The following is a 20,246-nucleotide window of genomic DNA, read 5'->3' as shown; positions in this document are numbered from 1 at the left end:
CTTGAGTTATGCTCTACTATAACTTTGTTTGATGTATTGGAATGATTGGTTTGGTGAAAAGCAAATCCTATGATATGCTTTATCATAAATAAATGCTTTTTAATTTTTCTTTTGTAGGCAGGATCAGTTGGCGTTGTATGTCATGTTGGAAACAGGACAACTGGAAGTCCAAATTTATATAAAAATAAAATCATATATTGTATAAATTATGCAGCAAGTAGGAGGAAATCATTTGCAGTATTATACACCATTTTGAATTATTCGGATTTAAATTCTACTATTATTGTACATCTGTACTTTTGATGGTGTACTAAATTATCATCTATAGTTTTATTCTTCTTACAAAAAGTTTAAGGGAACTCCTTATTAAATTGGATATTGGAAAAAGCAAATATCAAAGAAAAGGAGCCAAATAAAGGCAAAGTTTATTCTAATTTCTCACACCAGTTAGTTACTAATGCAAACTAGTTTTTCACTTGAGCAAAACTATTGATTAGAATTCTTTTAAATGATTCATCTTTTAATAAAGTTCATTAAGCATGCTTGAGTAAAATCAATTAGTTAATGATTAATAATGAATGTAATTATAGTAAGTTTAGATCAAATTCCTTGCCCTCGTAATCATACTTATTATGGCTTGCAGTGATTTTGAAAGTCATTTACATATTTTTAATCGTTTGTCATGTGGTGACAATATTGTTGCCACTTTTGTTAATTAATTTTACAATAACCAAGACCCCATGCCCACTTTGGTGTTTAACCACAACCACAATCCACGTACTGGATGGAAGCATGTGGAATTCAACAGAGAAGTCTGGTCACAATTACATGCATCATTATTATTAGTTATACTATATATGTCTCTAGAGAATAAATTAAGAAAATACCAAAGACTCTAAAGAAGAAGTACTACACTAGAGTATATAATAATAATAATAATAATAATAATGAAATAGAATGGGAAGTTAGTTGTTGGTACTAACAAACCTAACGTTGCGTTAAGGACAATCTCAATCAAATATCGTGCCAATAAGTTTTGCTTGCCTTGCTGTTTGGAATGCATTGCTGCTGCAGTCTATCATGGCACGTGACTGGGGCCTCATATTCCAAATTCAAAGCACTTCCCATTTTTTTTCTTTAATTTGGAGCTATCAATATTGAAGAAAAATATGTTACCCTTTTTTATTATTACAATTAAGTACACTTCACTTAGCAGGAGGTAGTTGTTGTTGTAATTCCCATCTTTGGCCTAATTAGTTGAAATTCCACTTTTCTTTTCTCCTCCAACACTCCATGTGCATAAAATTTTCAACCCTTTATCCTGCTGCTTTTCTGGCTGGAATAATAGAATCTATCTTTTATTTATCTCTAAAGAGAGAGAAGGCTATTCTTCTAATAATGTAAGGTTCTTCTGTCATTGCATGTGCAGCAATCACCTCTTCTTGGCACTTCTTAGCCTCTCTTTTAAACTATGCATCATCACATAACCCTTACCACTTTTTGTATATATATATATATGCCTTTCATTTATCAATAGTCTTAAATCTCATAAAAGAAAACCAGCCACAATGAGCAGGAGAACTGTACCTTGCAGCCGATCTTGGTGAGTGCTAAATTAAATATCAACCATTTCAATCAATTAAATGTTGTGTTCATATATAATTGTTGAAGTGATGATGATGAATTTCTTCTTTTAAAGGTCAATTAGTGAGGACTCTCTTAAAAGGTATGTACAGTTTGCAAGTGAAAGTTGCATACAAGAGTTACTAGCAGCTTCGGACACAAACAGAGGAAACTCAAACAATGATGAATGGAAAGTGCTCACTTTTGATAATGGAGTTGAGATATCAAAACGAAGGTCAGGTTCATTTCACACTTTTCGCAGCCGTTGGGTGCTTAGATCCGTCTCTCCACAACAATTCATAACTGTGGCTAATGCCATTGATGCTGCAAAGGTACTGATCATATCATATCATTTTTCTCTCATGATCATGTCAGTGCATGTGTTGGTTACTTTATGATAAATAAATGGTTACTTATATTATTATAATGTTAATCCAGCAATGGGACTCTGATTTGGTGGAAGCAAGGTACATAAAAGAAATTGAAGACAACCTAAGCATAATTCGCCTTAGGTTTGGAGATAACTCTAAGCCTCTCTTTAGGAATAGAGAATTCATTGTCTATGAGCGCCGTCAAACCATGGAAGATGGCACTGTGGTTAGTTAGTTAATACTAATAATTCTTTTTCTCCTTCAAATTAAATCACTAAGTGAAAATAATGTAAACCGGATTTGTACGTACGTAGGTTGTAGCAGTTGCTTCACTGCCAAAGGAAATAGCTGCTGGGTTACATCCGAAGCAAAATAATTCAATCAGAGGACTATTGTTACAATCAGGATGGGTAGTTGAGAAGCTGGAAGATAATTCATGTGCTGTTACTTATGTTGTTCAGGTAATTGAAGTTAATATCCATACTATTTCTGCAACAATAAAATCTTGACTAATTAATAAGTTTTCCTCATCGCTTTGTTTTATTCAGTTAGATCCTGCAGGGTGGTTGCCCAAGTGCTTTGTCAATCGATTTAACACAAAACTCGTTATGATCATTGAAAACCTTAGAAAATTAGCCCAAGCATGTCCAAATGAAGCTGAAAATTTACCACTTTGTAAAGTTGCAGGAGTCAGAAAGGATCAGTGTAACCAAGCACTCTCAAATTAATGTGATATATTATTTGCTTACTATCATAGATTATAGGTAATAAATAGAACGAAATGAATCATTTGAGCCAAATGCCAATATTAGCATTGCAATACAATGAAGCTGAAAGTCTTTGGTGTCTCTTTCAATTTCTCATGGTATCAAACGCTTTGAATCTTGAGCAAGAAAATAAAGAAGGGGATAATTCAAGTATGGTATATGAAAAAAAGAAAAATTATTTAAAGGCGGAGCCAAGCCCTTGATTTCAAGCTTGCCAAGAAAAAATATGCTTCAACTCTCAACAAATTAAAATGACAAACCAATACACTACAACACCAAGAAATTCCTCCAATGCTCACACTTTCATTTGGCATGTCATGTCCTAAAAAATTAGCATATAAAAAAAAACCATCGTCAATTTCAGCTACTAAGTCTTACCAGTAATATAATACTACTATTATCAAAGCAATTTGTTTTTAGAATATCATATTCAATATCCAACAGGACCCAGAACATGTTACATAAATAATACCTGCATTTGATTGCATGTAGATGAAATGAAAAATAAACACAACAGCATGATTATCATTAGCATTTGAGCACTCCTTTTCATTTCTCTTCTTGAATCTTCATTCAAAATAGGCTGATTTAAGTTTGACCAAACAAAAATTCATTATTTATTTTCCAGGTTCATGTTACTTTCAGCTCATTCACCTTTGTTAAACACCATCTGTGACTGTTGGACCATATTTCACTCGACATTGCCTAATTTTATTTTTTTTTGACTAAAAAAGAAATTACCTAAAATTGACGAGCAGGTTTTTGCACCACACATATGTATAAGTTAAATTAGTTTATTTGTCAAAAAAAAAAAAAAAGTTAAATTAGTTTAGTTTCTTCTCGCAAGCAATTAAAGGTAATAGAAATACTCGAGTAAATAGTCAATTACCCCTCTGAAACTGTAAGTTTCGTCAATTATCCCCTTAAAATTAACAAAATGTCAATTATCCCCCTGAAATTGCACAACGTTAATCAATTTACTCCCTCCGTCAAATTTTTCTGTTAGTAAACATAACGTTTTGCAAATACCCCCTGAAGTTTTACACTTATGTGCAAAATGCTCCCCGAACTTGAAAATTTATATATTTTTTTCTTATCCTTAACTCAAAGATATTAAAGACAAGCAACTAACAGTTAACTTTAATACTTTACATGGCTCTTTCATTCTTAAAGGGGCCTGTTATTTTATTTTGTTTATGTTATGCCATTTGGTTGTTCAATTCTCCATAAATTATGACTTATTTAGATAAAGACACGCCAATTCACAACAAAGTAAGCTAGAGACACTCATTCCTCATGAATAAATAATTCTAACAGTTTCTTAAGATAAGTTTGAATAAAATTATTCTATCTTAAAAATTGAACTAAACATGCATTTTGCTAAAGTAATATGAAGTTGTTAATTATGCGTTATTTTTAGAGGATATATTCTTATTTTAAGCTTAAATATTAAAGTTAACTGTTAATTGTTTGTCTTTAATATCTTTTGAATCAAGATAAGAAAAAAACATATAAATTTTTAAGTTTGGGGGGCATTTTGCACATAAGTGCAAAACTTCAGGGGGATATTTGCAAAACTTCATGTTCACTGATAGAAGAATTTGACGGAGGGGGTAAATTGATTAACGTAGTGCAATTTCAAGGGGTAATTGATGTTTTGTTAATTTCAAGAGGGTAATTGACGAAACTTACAATTTCGGGGGGTAATTGACTATTTACTCAAATACACTCTTATGTAAAGCCACATGAAGAATTCGAGATTTAAAACTAAGTCATAAATGCAAGTGGAAGCTACAATCATTTCTGTCAACATAAGTTAGCTGTATAAGTCTACTTAAAATCTCAATGAAGAGTCGTATTTTATACATAGAATTGATATTCACAAATACTTACTAATTAGAAGATAGCAAAATAGATATTTATGGATGATAACACAACTAGTACTCCGCACACTTCAGAATTGCAGCTGAGTTAAATTAAAAACAAAAGAAACAGTATGATTATAAAGAATAGAGAATTTGTGAAAAACAATTCATGAACTTGACTTTCCAACTTGTGAATGATAAAGAGGGCATCAATATGATGCTTAGTGCTCATAAGTTACAATATTTGTAAAGGAGTTGGTCAAGATGAATAATTTAATTGAGTACACTGAAGATATGGAGGAGAGGCAGGTACATGGCCTACAAACAAACAAGATCGATGGACAGGCATTTAATTGTTGGACTGCTGTAAGTAATTGAGTTGTTTGGGATACAAGCTACCAAAATGTAAGTGGCATTTGAAACAAAAAGTGGCTGCAGCGGTGCATCAAAAAGGACCAGACACAGCATAGATAATAGAAACCAATTGTACAACTGATTTATGTTGAAGGGATGCGCATAAAATTATTATGTGCTGGTCTTGGATTCAATAAGATGGATGTGCCAATTATACTGCTGAATCATTTTGCATTATGGCAGAGTTATGATCAGTTCAGTAGTTATGTTGGGTGAGATGGATGTAGGCGTTGCAGGGAGCTATTTTAATTGTATATTGGAATAGGCCAATGCACAGGGTTGGTAGAATTGGGTGAGATACTTTAGTGTCATGTAATGTGACTATTCTTGATGTAAACCAATATCACATATATAGCATGTGTTGTGCTTGTGAGAACTAACTGTTTTAGAAGTCCTAGAACACTCCTTAGTCCTTCTTTTATCAAAGAAATAGAAAATAAACTCATCATAAAACATTGGCAGATACTTAACAAGCAAAAGTATGCAAAGATCAAATGGTTATGCATTGACTGAAATACTATTAACAACTCATTGCAGAAATATTAATTGAAACTTGAAAACATTGATCAACTCAAATTTGTCCACATATATACTAAAATGGCTAGTAAGAATATATAACTTCAGCTCAAAATTTCCACAGCTATGGAATGGAAGGAAGGAAGGAACCTTCCAGGCAACTTAGTTTCTACATATATATAAACTAAAATATCCCAAAACATTCGGTGATAATCCGATAATAAAAGCTAATATATAGGAGTTAGTTCTATACTAAGGATCTTTTAGGGAAACCAAAGTCAAGGAATGAGGAAATACTGTAGGATGCGACAAGGATTGTGGGTTGAGTTGTAGAAAGGAACAAGCATGAGCAATCTTGTGATTCTTCATGTCATAGATGTATAACTCTGCAGAAACCTTAATCAGCAATTTCCCATCTTTGAAGCCAAGAGGATTCATCCAAGGATTTGTATCATCACTCTCCAACACTCTATTCCTTAAATTCAAAAAGAGGCGTGGATATTCTGCTTCAAAATCCTCCAAAAGTTTGCAATGCTTAAGCACCCATTTGAAGTCAAAATAATCTTCAAGAGAATCAAGACACCAGACATGAAGACCTTGTTCTGATACCTGAACATAATGAAGCCTTCCTTCATATTCTCCAATGCAAGCTTGAGGGACGGTCCTAAACTCACATGCCGGAACAGGTACTGAAATCATCAAAGACAGTTCCTTTTCAACATTAAAGGTGATGATTTGATCACCTTCTGTAAGCCAATGCAAGACACCTCCTATGTATAACCCTTTGTTTTTAATCAAACCATAATTACAGTCGCATGTCTCATTGGATTTCTTCCAAGCTTTGGTTTCTGAGGAGTACACTTCAAATGTGAAGTAGAACGATTCATCAACATCATAATCATCATGATACTTCTGAATGCGTTTCACCCTTACCAATTTGAATTTGGAAGGGTCAAAATCAAAATCAAAATCAAAAGCAAGAGCTATGCTATCAGTTATGTCACATTGAGGAGGGCAGTTGAATTGAATAAAGTCTTTGTTTGAAGGATTGCAGAGATAGATGGTTGGATTTGGGGAAGGAAAACAGGTACGGCAGCAAACAATTCCTTTACAGGAAGCCAAAACAACAACATCTTGAGGAAGAAAAGAAAAAACATTGTGGTGAACAACTAGTTTAGCAGCGTTGTTTTTGGGTTCCACAGGAATGTAACTAATGGTTTTAACATCGTGTTTGCAGAACATGTACCTATCTTGAACAATAAAACCATTTAAAACAAGATTTGTGTTTTTGAGTTGATCTTTGATGAATGAACGGCTTGAAATGATGTGGTTCCAACCTCTGGAAATGCATTTCATGCTAAGCAAAGGTTTGGCCGGAACGCGTGTGAGAATATGAGAGATGACGTCTCTGTTGAGAGAACCCTCCTCACTCTCATCACTATCAACCTTAAGAATCTTCTTCATTTTCTGAAAGATAGAAACAAGAAAATAAAACATGATGATACATACACAGAAATAGAAAGAAAAGTAGTAATGGATTGGAAGGAAGTTTACCTGATGAAGCTAAAATGTGAATGGAAGATGGAGAGGTGAGTGACGACGACAAGTATTGATATGTAACAAACTCATACACGGTGCGTTGTGTGTGTGTGTGTGTGTAATTTCAGCTGCCGTTTTGGCATAACTAGAAACAAATACTCTTTTTTCCTTAAATGGAAAACCAATGCTAACACTTTTCATATTCTTTTCACCAATCACTCCTTGTCTAGTTTGATTTTAAAAAATTTAATTTGTTGTGATTTATACAAGTTACAAAATATATATGCTATGCTAAGTGATTCTAGTACTAGTATTAACCATATAGATAGCATGTTGATGTTGGAAAGGTAGCATTAGTAGAAAATATTAGTCCATAAATAAAAAAGTAGTAAAACTTAATGAAGAAGTAATAAGAGTACAAGCAATAGAAGAGGAATGCGATAGTTTTGTCGTTTAGGTCAGCAAACTGTGTTTCTCTTAGCTACCTAGTCCGCCTAGCCACTACTCCATTACTACAAAATGGAAAGATTTGGCTTGCAGAATACTGCAAACTACTTAGTGGTAACAACGCTACTTTCTTTTTCTTTTTCTAACAAAGGATAAAAATGAGATTTGAATACCAACATTTTATTTTTTTTACTTTTAAAAGTATTTCAAAACAAAATAACAAACGCGTATATATCCCTCCATCCCTTTTATTCTCTTTGCCAAATTGGCAAATACCCCATCAATAAATGAAAATAATGTTAAGTGCATTTTGAGGTTTTTATAAAAATATTACTACAAAATTTTAAGCTAAAACGACAATTAATACCGAGATCAATTTTTGTGCATTAACAATGTAATGTTTTTACATATCCAACCAAATCACACAATAGTGACATTTTTATTGGTTAGTTCCTAAAATATCTGTGTGGTGTGATTTTATTAGTTGTATATGTAAGAAAATTACATTGTCATGCATATAAATTAAATTCATAAATTTTATCGAGACAATAAGCATAAAAAATTTCAAAAATAATAGTTATACAAATATTAGCTCAAGCAAATGCCCTAAAAATATAAGTTGGTGAGATAAGTTTTTACCAAATATCTCCAATCAAGTCAAATAAGTGTATAACTTGTCGTGTATAGTCTTCTCGTTCTTGAGATTTCGTGTGCTTTGTGAACTAGAGTAGGTTGTTATAGATATTAAATTAATTTTCTAGAGAGTTTGTTTTATGACTTGTACGTACCAAATTATAACTTTACAAAAAACTATATCCTTTCTTTTGAATACACTAACAAACTCCTATCATGTTACGCTTCTTTTCTGGAGCAAAAGTAACGATTACAATATGATAATGTAAAATGTCCGGTGAAAGTAACCTTAAGACCATTGACAATTAATGTATTTTTTAGGATCATTTCTTAGTAATTCATCTTATAAAGATTATTCCATGTTATTAGATCATAAATGTCTAATGGAATAAACCGAGTTGGTTGTTTATCGGCAAAAGTAATAATCATCATATTATTAATTTTTTTATTATGACCGACATCATGAAAATACTCAATTTTATCATGTGATCGATCACCTTCATTTTCATTGTTTTCATCCTGGTTAGAATATAGTACTGTATTGTTGTACCCATAAATGAAAGTGTACTGTAGTCCTAGGATAAAAAAAAGATGATCCAACATTTTTTCTCTCATATATTCAAGATTAAGATTCAAACAATTTCAGAACTGATTATAAATATAAAAGGTTTAGTATTTTGGCACATAGTTGAGAACCCTTAAATTTTTGATATATTAAACCTTTAGTAAATATTGAATTAGTCCTCCACTGAGTGGCTATAGATCAGCTAAAAATGTCTACCCAATTTTTTGATCGAAGAGTCGAGAGAAAAAAGAAATTCACATTCATTCATTCATGTTACTATGCATTTGAATAGTAAAAAAAAAAAAAACTGGAAGGAGTGATGAATATATCGTGTAAGAATAGAATACAAGGTGAAGCCACATATATAGGTTTCTCCATTACGAATCTGAAAATACAGGACACCCTGCAACAAAAGCTACTAGAGCTTTGTTTGCATAACCGTATGAAATTGTTAAGGCTAGGCAATTTCCTTAAATTAATGTTGTGGATGACCAGAAGATGATAAACCTGCAAAACATCAAATCGTAAAATATGTGACAAAATTATTGAACTAACGAAATATTGCTAATTTAGAGTAATTTTGTGAAACTCTTTTTCTAATTGTCTACTGATTCTAAATAACTTGCACATATACACCCTCGTGATGATAAATGCATGGGGGACTTGAGTGAGATTTGGTCAAATTAACAATAAATAGACCAAGTCCAATCCTAATAATGTAGTTAGTTACAAATTCGTTGCTGATATTTTTCTACCACCTCTCATGAGTTGGAGGATTAATGCAAATTGAGGTTTCAATGACTTTAATGAGAGATATTTTAGAGTCAAAAACTAATTAGCTCAAATAATATGATAACCTCCTAATGAAGAAACTAAAGTCTGTATAATTTTTGTCATATTAAGTTCCCATCGATCTAGATTTATGTAATCTTACACATCACCCAATTCAATTTGTTTTTCGTTAAAATACAACACATGAAAATTAGTTATAAAACAAGTTTCAAAGTATAAATTTTACTAAGATGAAGGGGGTACCAAATTATCCACTTTCTTCCCTAAAACAAAAATTTATACACTTCCTCACGCATAATATTTTTAGTTTTATCTACGTCACGCACATTAGAGAATTTTACAAAACCGTAAACCTCCCCCAAAGCATTACGTCTACTAGGTACAACTACCTCTTCCAACAATCCACAAACTTCAAAACCTTTCCGCAAAAAGAAATTAGAAAGTTGAGGCGGAAAATTCGTAAAATAAAACGTCACAAACCTGCGAAACCTAGGTCGAGCTTCTGGATTGTTGAAGGCAGCATCTTCCCTGCCACGGTTGCTATCGCCTTCTAACCCCAGCCGCGTCTCACCTTCCTCGCGCAAACGCTGCCATGGTTGTTGCCGTTCCGGACCATATCCAAAACCGGACCTATAACCACGCTTTCTCCATCCATCGCCTCCGTATTCTCCCTCGTACCAGTCACAAACCTGACGACGGCAATCCCCATCGCTGTCCAGGAAACCCTCCCGTGCCTCAAACCTGTTCCGAGACCTATCCAGTCGCCAGCCGCGCTCCTCCCTCCCTCTGAACCGTTTTGAAAATCGCAATCTGTCCGAACCTCGATCTCCCTGTCTAGACGCTTTCCTCCGTCGCGGTCTCACATCAAGCCATCCTTCCCCAATCCCCCCGTTTCTGGCACCCAGCTTGGATCCCTTCCCCCCCGATAAGACCTCACGACCGGCGAGACAGAGCGCCGCCGTTGCTGAAGACGCACAGGCTACATTCCGTCACCGCCGCTTCTCTCTCTGTAACTCGCTCGGCGAAAATTTTACAAACTTACTATATTGGGGAGGAGATGATTGAACCTAGAAAATAAAATTACAACACATTTTGCTACTGGATTGAGCAAGATGAAACTCAGGTTGTAAGAGTTTTAGAAAATTAATTTCCCATTACTAAATAACTTCCAATTTCACATGCTTTTATTTCCCCAAGAAAATGGGTGGAAATAAAATATTACCATGAAGGTGAAGATAAAATTGAATTAGCCACTTAGTAAACTAACCATATATCCTATATTACTATACATTTGAACACAATTAAATGAATCCTAGGAATGTGGTAAATATTAACCAAACAGCCCCTGCAGTTTCCAAACCAAAGAGAAATCCAAATTCACATATTCATTCATGTTACTATACATTTGAATAGTCAAAGTTTAAAATACTCATGTACGATGGAGTCACATGTGACTTGTTTTAGATGCTCATGGGAACTTAATTATCTTTACAATTAATCATGACATGTTTATAAAGTATAGCTGCTGGTGTGACAAAACAATTCAAGGGTAAGACCTCAATTTCCCTTGTATACACAAAACAAATTGGTAACAACGGTTATTAACGTGACAAAATTAATTCCAAGTAATTAGGATTTGTTGACTGTAACGGTAAAATAACACTAGTTAGAAAATGAAATCGTGTAATGACCAAGTCAAAACAAAAAATACAATTAATAATAATAATAATTAGGGAGTTTCTACGGTACACCCTTAAATTAAGGTGTACCGGTACACCTGTTTCATAAATCAATAAGCTAACGATCATTTTTATGTAAAAAAGAGTTATTTATCGACTTTTATATTTTAGAAAATATTATTTCATAAGAAAAAATATCATTTCATTATTTATAAGAATCATACTAATTATTTTACATTTTATTAAAAAAATAATAAATATTCACTATTATAAGTAATAAAAAATTAAAAAAAAAGTTGAATTTTGCTTCGCCGACATTTTTGAGAAATAAAATATTATTATTATAACTGTAAATGATAGAAAATATTTTTTCCTAAAAAAATATAACTCATTAAACAATTAAATTAAATATAGGTGTAGCAGTACACTCAAATTTTTCGAGTGTACCATAGAAATTACCTAATAATTAACTTTAAAATAAGTAAATTAGTAAAATTACAACAGGAAATGCAAGACAGCCTGCAACAAAAGCTAAAACCTTTTTTGTCTTGGAAATGTTAAATACTGGTGCTTTTTGCATAATAGTATGAAACTGATAAAGCTAGTCAAATTTCCAATTCCTTGTGTTGCTACTCGACCTGCATAATTCTGCAGGACATTGTTTACATTTTTATGGTAGTATGAGTCATCATTTTCTGACTTTTCATATCAGGTTGTTTTGGTCTTCATGTTAAATCAAAGTAAATTTTCTGCTTTAGACCACTAGAGTTATTAATATTCTTTCCTTTTAAAAGAAAATTGGATGCACCGTATTTACAAACCAATATTATTACCTTGGTACAAAAATATATGATTCATTTAGTAATGTATGTAGGTCATGTTTTTATCTTAATGACAGAGTCGTTGTAAACTCGCACATATAGGGGAAGGCATCGGGATTCAAACCTCAATCATGACGTCTGACTTAACAATTTTATCATTTTATCAGTTGAATTAAGACTTCTGCACAATATACTTTCCTTTAAAAAAAGTGGTATAAAATATTTATAATCAATACATTGTCATTCAATTTTTATCAAAAATAAATAAATTGTCGTTCAATTTAAGTAGGACAAAACGTAACTAGTGGCCCCTGCCTTACCAAATGAAGGGCGCTTTCTATTTTTGTATGAGAAAACTACTACATTCATCGCAAAGAGAAATGATAAACAAAAACATTACTTTAGACAAAGAGTGAAACTTGAAACCCCACATCTCTCTCTCAAACCACCAACCACCATCGGTACTCAACGTTTGCCGCAACGTCCACCCTTCGTCCCACTGCCCTAAATGACCCCATCCCCTCAAGGCCCTAACCATCACCGCCTAATAACCTTTGCTCTCAGCCGCGTACCGGAAATCTAATTTTAGTGAGTGGTGAATCACTTGTGGTATTCGATAGAGTGAGAACAATGGTCAAATAACAACTTGCAAAATTAGCACGACAATGAGAAAGAGAAGTGTTATTTGAACATCCATTTGTTTGACAACTTTTATGACAACCATAATTTACAAAGAAAAAGTAGGTATTTGCACGAAAACCAAAGCAATAGAGAGATAAAATAAAAAGTAATGCAAGTATGGGAGAAAAAGTTGTCACAAAAGTTATCATAAAATGGATGTTCAAATATCATTTCTCATTGAGAAATGAGAAATTGCAATCGAAAAAGCTCGGTAAGTCTATTTACATCAACACCCAAACACATGTGACTGAATATAATCTAGGCTTAAATGCTCTTTTGGTCCCTTAACTATTTAATTGGTATCGCTTTGGTCCCTTAACTAAAAAAAAGATTGTTTGAGGATTTTAAGTTTTTTTTTAGACTCGTTTTGGTCCCTTCTGTTAGGTTTCCGTTGGTTTTAATAAAAAACGTTAAGTATGGACACGTGTCACCTTGTCATTGGTTCTAAGATTTATTTTTTTTACAAAAAAAAATATATTTTTATTTATAAAAAAAAATTAATTTTTTTTAAATATATATATTTTATTTTATTGTAAATAATTCCCATAACCAATGACAAGGTGACACGTGTTAACTCTGGGACACGTGTCACTTTGTCATTGGCTTTGAGATTTTTTTAAAAATATATATATATTTTAAAAAAAATAATAATTTTTTTTTGTAAAAAAAAAACTCAGAACCAATGACAAGGTGACACGTGTCCAGGAGTTAACTGTTTTTTTAAAACCCTAACGGAAACCTAACAGAAGGGACCAAAACGAGACTAAAAAAAAACTTAAACTCCTCAAACAATCTTTTTTTTAGTTAAAGGACCAAAGCGATACCAATTAAATAGTTAAGGGACCAAAAGATCATTTAAGCCTATAATCTATAATCTATTAGATGGACAATGGAAAATTATGAAGGAAAATAAAATAAAATAAAACAAAACGCAGATTTAATTAACTTCGAAACATTATCCGAGAAACAATCAATAAGCATGATAAAATTGTCCAAATTTAGAGGTAGTTCTGCAAAGAAGATGATAGTCCATTAATCATGAGTTAAGATCTCTCTATTTATTAGTCTCATCATTTCTCCAATTTAAAGAAATAAAACAGAGGTTTGAAAAAAAACATAAATAATTAATAATGGTTGAACTCACTGAGGGTCTGTTTGGTAAATCCAAAAAAAGAGCTTATAGCTTATAAGCTCGTTTCACAAAAAAAACTCTGTTTGGTAACATTTTTTGACCATGAGCTTATAGCTTATTTCACGAGCTTATAAACTATTTTTCAGAAGCTATTCCAAGTAGCGTTTGAGCTTCTAGCTTATAGCTTCTCATTTTTTGTCTCATTTTTACCCTTATCAATTTAACAAAAATTCATATCTACTCTTTGTAATAAATAACTACGTTGAAGAAAAACATAACACTTTTAATCCCAAATTTCACTTTAACTAAATATATATGCTCACGCTTTTATTTATTTTTACAAAATATATGCTTATGTTTACAAAAATAAAAACTACATTTTTTCTTAAAAAAATATATGTTACGTTTGCCTTAATAAATCATATTACATTATGTTTAATTTTGTTTTTAAGTCTAAAAACAAAATTTTGATTGATTTTGGGTCAATACGTTTAATTTTGTTTTAGTGGGTAACAGTTAATTTTTTTTAAAGGTTTTGTTTAATTTTTTTATAGTCTAAAAACTGAAATAAAATCAATTTTAAATAAAACATTAGCCAATTTATGAATTTAAAAATAACATATGAAAGACATATTAGATTAATATATTTAAACTATGAAATTTTAAATATTTTAAATATCAATTGATACAAATTTTATAATGAATTAAAAATACCCTTTTATGTCATTTTACGTTTATAAGCTAGTTGAACCGCTAATTTTACTAAACACTTCAGTTAGCTTTTCAGCTATCAGCTAGCTTATCAGCTAAAAGCTATCAGCTAGCTTATAAGCTATCCGCTATTTTTACCAAACAGAGCCTTAGTGGTAGGACCCACTACATACTTTTTTGTATTTATCTCTCACCAAATGACATTATCCATTTACTTTAAGCAAATGAAGGAAATCTTTACTCATTAATTAGAGGTAGAGATAGACTATAAAACATTGAGTCAAGACCCTCTCCATTTTTTATTATTTTAAGGGAAATGCTAAAGAATGCCTTTAGGGGGTCAATATCCTCTCCATTTATAAATTTCTCCATTTGTTCCATTTAGAGAGATAAAGACACATAAAAAGTAAAAAAATAATTAATGATGGTGGGACCCACTTAGTGGTAGGACCCACCACTTATTTTTTGTGTCTATCTCTCTCCAAATTGCAACAAATGAAAAAATTTATAAATGGAGAGGATCTTGACCCGCCTTTAGGGCATTGGTTAAAAGAACAATAATAGAAATATTATCTTAGAAAGTGGTAAAAAGTGATAAATTCAACTTTTTTAAAGTTTGAAAATTGTAGTTTCCAATGTAAAACTTCTTTCAATTACCAAAGTTTTTTTCCATTAGATGTTAAAAACATCTATAAACACAATTCCACCAAAAGATACAAAAACAAATTTGACCGAGAATATGAGAATACGATGTGGAAACTAAACACTAGGATTATCGAACTCATACGTGCAATAGATTGCACTTGAATACCTTACTGCTACGTAAAGTATCTTGTATCTTTGTTACAAATTCAACCAGCTGCTAAATCAGTAGCTCCTGCTGCAATTTCTCCAACCTAACATCAGGTCGCACTTCTGTCATATCTAGCAATTAAAATCAAAAATCGAAAATTACTAACTGTGCCAAGATAACCAAGAAAAAAAATCGGCATAGTGTAGATTATTGCACATTCATAAACTATTCAAATAATAAATGGCGGCTCTAAAAAATTATCATATGCTTTAGAAGTCACTTTGTACCAAAAAAAAAAAAAAAGTCACTTACCAGCCCCAAATTATTGAATCAGCTAGCCCATTGCATCTGGCTGATTCTCTGGCAAAGCATCCCGGAATGCTGGGATCTCATAATATGTCTCATGTAATCTTGATAGAATAGGAAACTCATTCTGGTTGAACAATTAAGGGAAAAGTAAGTCATGTGATGAATTTGGGCAATGCAATTTGATACATGACAAAATATTTCACTATAGAAAATAAAAGGTTTCAAAATTTTGAGAGTTCCACAATGACTGGTTTTATCCATATTGAACTCCCTTAAATGAATGCATCCTCTTTCTGATTGAATGACCAATTTGATCTTTGAAACGTTGATTGCATGTATTTCACTAACAGCCAACAAGTTGTTAAAGCAAAAAAACCATGTACTTTTGCAAAATTTTAAAATCAAACAGATCAGAACTAATACTAAGATTAACTCATCTTACGCATTCATATTATTAGCTTCATTTGAAGAACACAAAATGAAAGGCTGACACAATCATTGAATCTAAATCTACTAAAAGCTTAAGCAAAATAGGCAATGGCCAAAGGAGTGTGAACAAAAATACAAGGCTAAAACTGACAGGGAAGACAGTGAATATACATCCTCAATCAAAGAAGCTAAAGTAATGGCACCACAGAAATAAAAGCCATATGTTTCATTACAACCCCTTATTCCCGCACAAAAATATATCAAGACCATAGAATACTACCATGTGAATGTTGAATCTCTTAGATGCAGCATGTAACTGAGGTGCTAAAAATATATCCGCCTACAATGATAATAAACGTGTTAGGTTATATATAACTATGATAGACAACATTAAGCCAAAAATATATTCCAAGAAAGATGCAAATCTAGTGCTTGTTTCTACAGCTAACCCTATTAATTTTCAAAAACTTCTGATCTGACTTTGGAGCTGAATAGCATTATAATTTTAAAATATCAGAAGATAAATACATTTATTACATGATACGTCAGTGATCAGACATATGAATAGTTGACATTGCTAGCCAAAAAATTTGGGCTACTGGACCCTTTTAACAGAACTAACTCCAATCATTAGCAACATACCATGAAAACTTCGTCTCCAGTAGCATACCTCCCAGTGTGTTCTTTCAATAGCTTTTCAAGGGCTGAAACACATTCAATTATAAAAATATTGGATTAGATAAAGCCAGCAACACACTGAAACTCGTATCTAGTAAGGAAACCTATCTCTAGTAAGTAGGGACCTAACAAACAAGATTTTTTATCTGTGAAGGACGGGATATAAGGTTTGGCCTGATGGTCGGGGTGGGGAAATCAAGAAGAGGAGTGATACGGAGGTCAATGGTTTGATCCCCACTCCCAACATATTACTAACTATACTAACATTTGTCATTCATAAAAATATAAAGGAGTGAGGACAAAATAACACAGTGAATATTTTCTTCAATCATTAATATCACGTGCTAGTTTGTTGAAAGATAGTCAACGCCTGAATGCTCAAGCTAACAAATGTTATTTCCACCAGGTCTACTAGTATACCTTTGACCAATCGAAAGATTCACTCCATTTGTTAGGTTCAAAATCATTGAGGTCCTAAAGGAGATAGATATCCTCTGCCAGCAATACAACTGGTTGATATATTCACATGAACTACCAACTTACGAAAGATTGAATTTGGTTATCCTCATATGTTCCTATTTTTATTTTATTTTTGGTTTCTCTTCTTATTTCAGGTTCAATCCACAGATTAAGTCCAAATGTATATCAAGAAATGTAGTGCTCAAATAGTAAAATCCCAATTGCTCTCATCGCATTGACAACTATATTCAACTTCATACTGCCATTGTAATAGCCAAATTTTGTATGTGTTTCATTAAGAATAAAACAAAAAGTTTTAATTAATGAAGACCACCCCATTTCCATGCCATTTAGATGAAACTTCTACTTCTCTTTTGGACCAAAAGGATTGAGAAAGTAAACATTGTTCTCTTAATGATTTGTTATCATACACAGTATGCTAGTTATTAGAGTAAACTTTTTAACTTTGAATAAATGCATGACATAATTGACACTAATGATGGAACTATATCTTTTGCTCCTAATTTTATAAATTCTTTCTAAAGCTATTGGTGAGCAAATTAGTCTAATCTCACCTGTGAAGCCTTTTTTTATTACATTCTGGACCCATGGAAGTTTTTCATCAGGGCCAACTTTTCCCTCAACGTACTTCTGCAAACAGAAAAGCAAAATATCAATAAACCTATCATATGCACTGTAAATCCACAAAATGGTTGGTTTGTTCCTTTTCTCCCTTTTAAATAACAGCAAAACAGCCTATAATTTTGAGAGAGAGAAAAAGAGATGGCTTACATACCAGGAGATTTAGGTTATGAAGGGGTTGTATTGATGAAGAAACAATACTGACAGCCTGTGGATGAAATCAATAGAAGAGAATCCATTTATGGCTTAAATTGAGGAACAGGTAATCCAGAACATGAATTTGAACAGGAGAATGAGATTCAAATTTGATTACATATTATCCAACTTGTGATCACTTAATTACTTATAGTATGTGGCATGATCGTTAGTACCTGAAAATTGATAGCTCTTTTGTGAATATCAGTAGGGAGCAAAGGATGCTGTTGAGGAAACTTATCCTCCAAATACTGCGAGCAATGCATAGATAGAAATCATGAAAATGAAACAGACATTGTAGATTTAGAAAAGGAGTGAGAGTGACCGACTTACCATGATAATGGCGAAAGAGTCAAAAATAACAGCAGGGCCATCGACAAGAACAGGAACAAAACCAACAGGGTTGAGCTGGAGAAAATCTGAAAGATATGAAAATGAAATAATAATGTTATAATTCAATTGAGATGGTATAGATTAGGGGTAAGGAAAAGAGAGGAAGCAACTAACCAGGATGAGATTGTTCTCCCTTCAACAGATTAACTGCTTTGTAATCATATTTGAGACCTGAATGAATGAATGTAAAGGTTAAAGTGAGTCTCTTACGTTTCTTTAATTGTTCCTTTTTAAGTGTCCTTATACCATCATTTTTTTGCATGCACTCTGTCTCTTTCCAATAAATTCCATGTGTCAGACAAACAAACAATTGTGATGCTCTCTAATAAATTCCGATTCAGAATTGTTAAAATTTTGAAGAATATTTTATAGAAGAATAAATTCTTGAATTGATCTTAAAAAGGAAGAAAGGAAATACCTTTGAGGTTGAGAGCGATTCGGACACGAAAGGAACACGAACTCCTCCAATACGAATACAGGATCAACTGTTTTTCTTCTTCAACAATAACACTTGTGCTTGCCTTATTCAAAATTCAAATCAACCAAACATAATCAGTTAGGTAATAATAATAAAGCATGTTAGAAGAAAGAAAGAAAGCAAAGCAAAGCATACCATTGACATTGAGTTGCTTCTGCTTCTGCTGCTGCCGGTGCTAAGTGTCGTGCTTAAACTTCCAACTTCGAACCTCACTAGTTGTTGTTGTTGCTGTTTTTTTCTTTTTATATCCTTTTTCAATATTTATTTATGGAGAAATATATTTGTACAAAATTCTCTCTCATACTCACATTATTTTCTTATTCTTTTTTTTTTTTTCTCTCCGCATTGTTTTTGACGAATAAAAAGAGAGTACAACAACAAAGTTATTTCAAAAGTTGTAGCAAAAAAATTGTTCAAATAACATTACTCTTGTTTATATACACATCTTGTATTAAATATATCTATACTAATAATTTTAATAAGTAATTGTTGTTTTTAATTGTTTTAATAAAGTCTTAGTTATCAAAGAGCAGCTGAGGAGAGATGACTATGGATAAGAAGATGAAATTTGAAGTTCAATGAATAATATCTAATAAGTATTCATTCCCTCTAATCTAATATCTCATATAGAGCTGTCAAAACGGGCCGGCCCGTATGGGCCGGCCCGTTTAGCCCGAATAAATATAGGGCTTGGGCCTAAAATATTGAGCCCGAATTTTAATAGGGCTTTTTAGCCCGGCCCTTAAAAGCCCGGTACCCGTTAGGGCTAGCCCGAATGGGCCGCGGGTAGCCCGTTAGCCCGCATAACAAAAAAAATTCTATAAATTATATATATTTTTCAAATAATTATTTACTTAGTTGATTATCAAAGTATAAAACAAAAGTGAAAATTCAATGAATTAACACAAATATAAATGTAATATAAAATTATATTTATTCATTTCGTTATTTATAGTTTTAAAGATCGAATATATAAATATCTATAACCATAACATATCTAATTTATTTAAAATCATTTTTCTCGTCGTTTTAGTTTACGACGTTTGTACGAAAATGTTTACAATTTACTTTTGTGCTAGACATTAATTAAACATATTAAAAATATTATTTATAAAAAAATTATAGTAGTGTTTTATAGTATTTTTTAAAATAAAAAAAATATAATTTTTAATACGGGCCGGCCCGTTTAGCCCGCGGCCCGTGTAGGGCCGGGCTCGGGTAGTATATTTCAAGCCCGTTTTGTCAACCGGGCTTTTTGGCCCGGCCCGCTAAAGCCCGAAGCCCGCTAGGGCCGGCCCGTTTAGGGCCGGGCCG

General features: G+C 32.4%; 3 protein-coding genes across 5 annotated transcripts; 1 reads left to right on the top strand and 2 right to left on the bottom strand.

Annotated features, from left to right (window-relative positions):
- Positions 1-1,316: 1,316 nt before the first annotated feature.
- Positions 1,317-3,292, top strand: LOC25494354 (START domain-containing protein 10). Its single transcript, XM_013603243.3, has 5 exons — positions 1,317-1,603; positions 1,700-1,955; positions 2,062-2,220; positions 2,309-2,455; positions 2,543-3,292. The coding sequence occupies exons 1-5, from the start codon at positions 1,569-1,571 to the stop codon at positions 2,720-2,722; spliced, it is 777 nt and encodes a 258-aa protein (XP_013458697.1). The 5' UTR covers positions 1,317-1,568; the 3' UTR covers positions 2,723-3,292.
- A 2,288-nt stretch (positions 3,293-5,580) lies between these two features.
- On the bottom strand, positions 5,581-7,411 carry LOC25494353 (putative F-box protein At1g32420). Its single transcript, XM_013603241.3, has 2 exons — positions 7,111-7,411; positions 5,581-7,023 (listed from the first exon to the last, which is right to left on the bottom strand). The coding sequence occupies exon 2, from the start codon at positions 7,018-7,020 to the stop codon at positions 5,809-5,811; it is 1,212 nt and encodes a 403-aa protein (XP_013458695.1). The 5' UTR covers positions 7,021-7,023; positions 7,111-7,411; the 3' UTR covers positions 5,581-5,808.
- Positions 7,412-15,179: 7,768 nt separating this feature from the next.
- LOC25494352 (glutathione S-transferase zeta class) lies at positions 15,180-19,172 on the bottom strand. 3 transcript variants are annotated; one of them, XM_013603240.3, is made up of 11 exons: positions 19,068-19,172; positions 18,873-18,975; positions 18,569-18,625; positions 18,395-18,480; positions 18,238-18,312; positions 18,021-18,074; positions 17,800-17,875; positions 16,730-16,791; positions 16,368-16,427; positions 15,662-15,782; positions 15,180-15,480 (listed from the first exon to the last, which is right to left on the bottom strand). In XM_013603240.3, exons 1-10 carry the CDS (start codon positions 19,074-19,076, stop codon positions 15,684-15,686), a joined length of 681 nt encoding a protein of 226 aa, XP_013458694.1. In that variant the 5' UTR covers positions 19,077-19,172; the 3' UTR covers positions 15,180-15,480; positions 15,662-15,683. The 3 variants fall into 3 exon arrangements, with proteins under 3 accessions (XP_013458694.1, XP_024638287.1, XP_024638286.1); XM_024782519.2 differs by having other exon boundaries at positions 15,183-15,452; XM_024782518.2 differs by having other exon boundaries at positions 15,186-15,471.
- Positions 19,173-20,246: the final 1,074 nt, after the last annotated feature.

Source organism: Medicago truncatula, chromosome 4 (assembly GCF_003473485.1).
Source record: "Medicago truncatula cultivar Jemalong A17 chromosome 4, MtrunA17r5.0-ANR, whole genome shotgun sequence".
Lineage (NCBI taxonomy): Eukaryota > Viridiplantae > Streptophyta > Magnoliopsida > Fabales > Fabaceae > Medicago > Medicago truncatula.
This window is presented reverse-complemented; position numbering and strand designations above follow the sequence as displayed.

Excerpts from the sequence above, each read along its gene's own strand:
- LOC25494354 (XM_013603243.3), top strand. The coding sequence starts at position 1,569 with ATGAGCAGGAGAACTGTACCTTGCAGCCGATCTTG. Across the intron at positions 1,604-1,699 it reads GTACCTTGCAGCCGATCTTG|GTCAATTAGTGAGGACTCTC; the intron begins GTGAGTGCTAAA and ends CTTCTTTTAAAG. Across the intron at positions 1,956-2,061 it reads ATGCCATTGATGCTGCAAAG|CAATGGGACTCTGATTTGGT; the intron begins GTACTGATCATA and ends ATGTTAATCCAG.
- LOC25494353 (XM_013603241.3), bottom strand. The coding sequence starts at position 7,020 with ATGAAGAAGATTCTTAAGGTTGATAGTGATGAGAGTGAGGAGGGTTCT.
- LOC25494352 (XM_013603240.3), bottom strand. Across the intron at positions 18,313-18,394 it reads ACTCTTTCGCCATTATCATG|TATTTGGAGGATAAGTTTCC; the intron begins GTAAGTCGGTCA and ends CATTGCTCGCAG. Across the intron at positions 17,876-18,020 it reads TTCATAACCTAAATCTCCTG|AAGTACGTTGAGGGAAAAGT; the intron begins GTATGTAAGCCA and ends TTCTGTTTGCAG.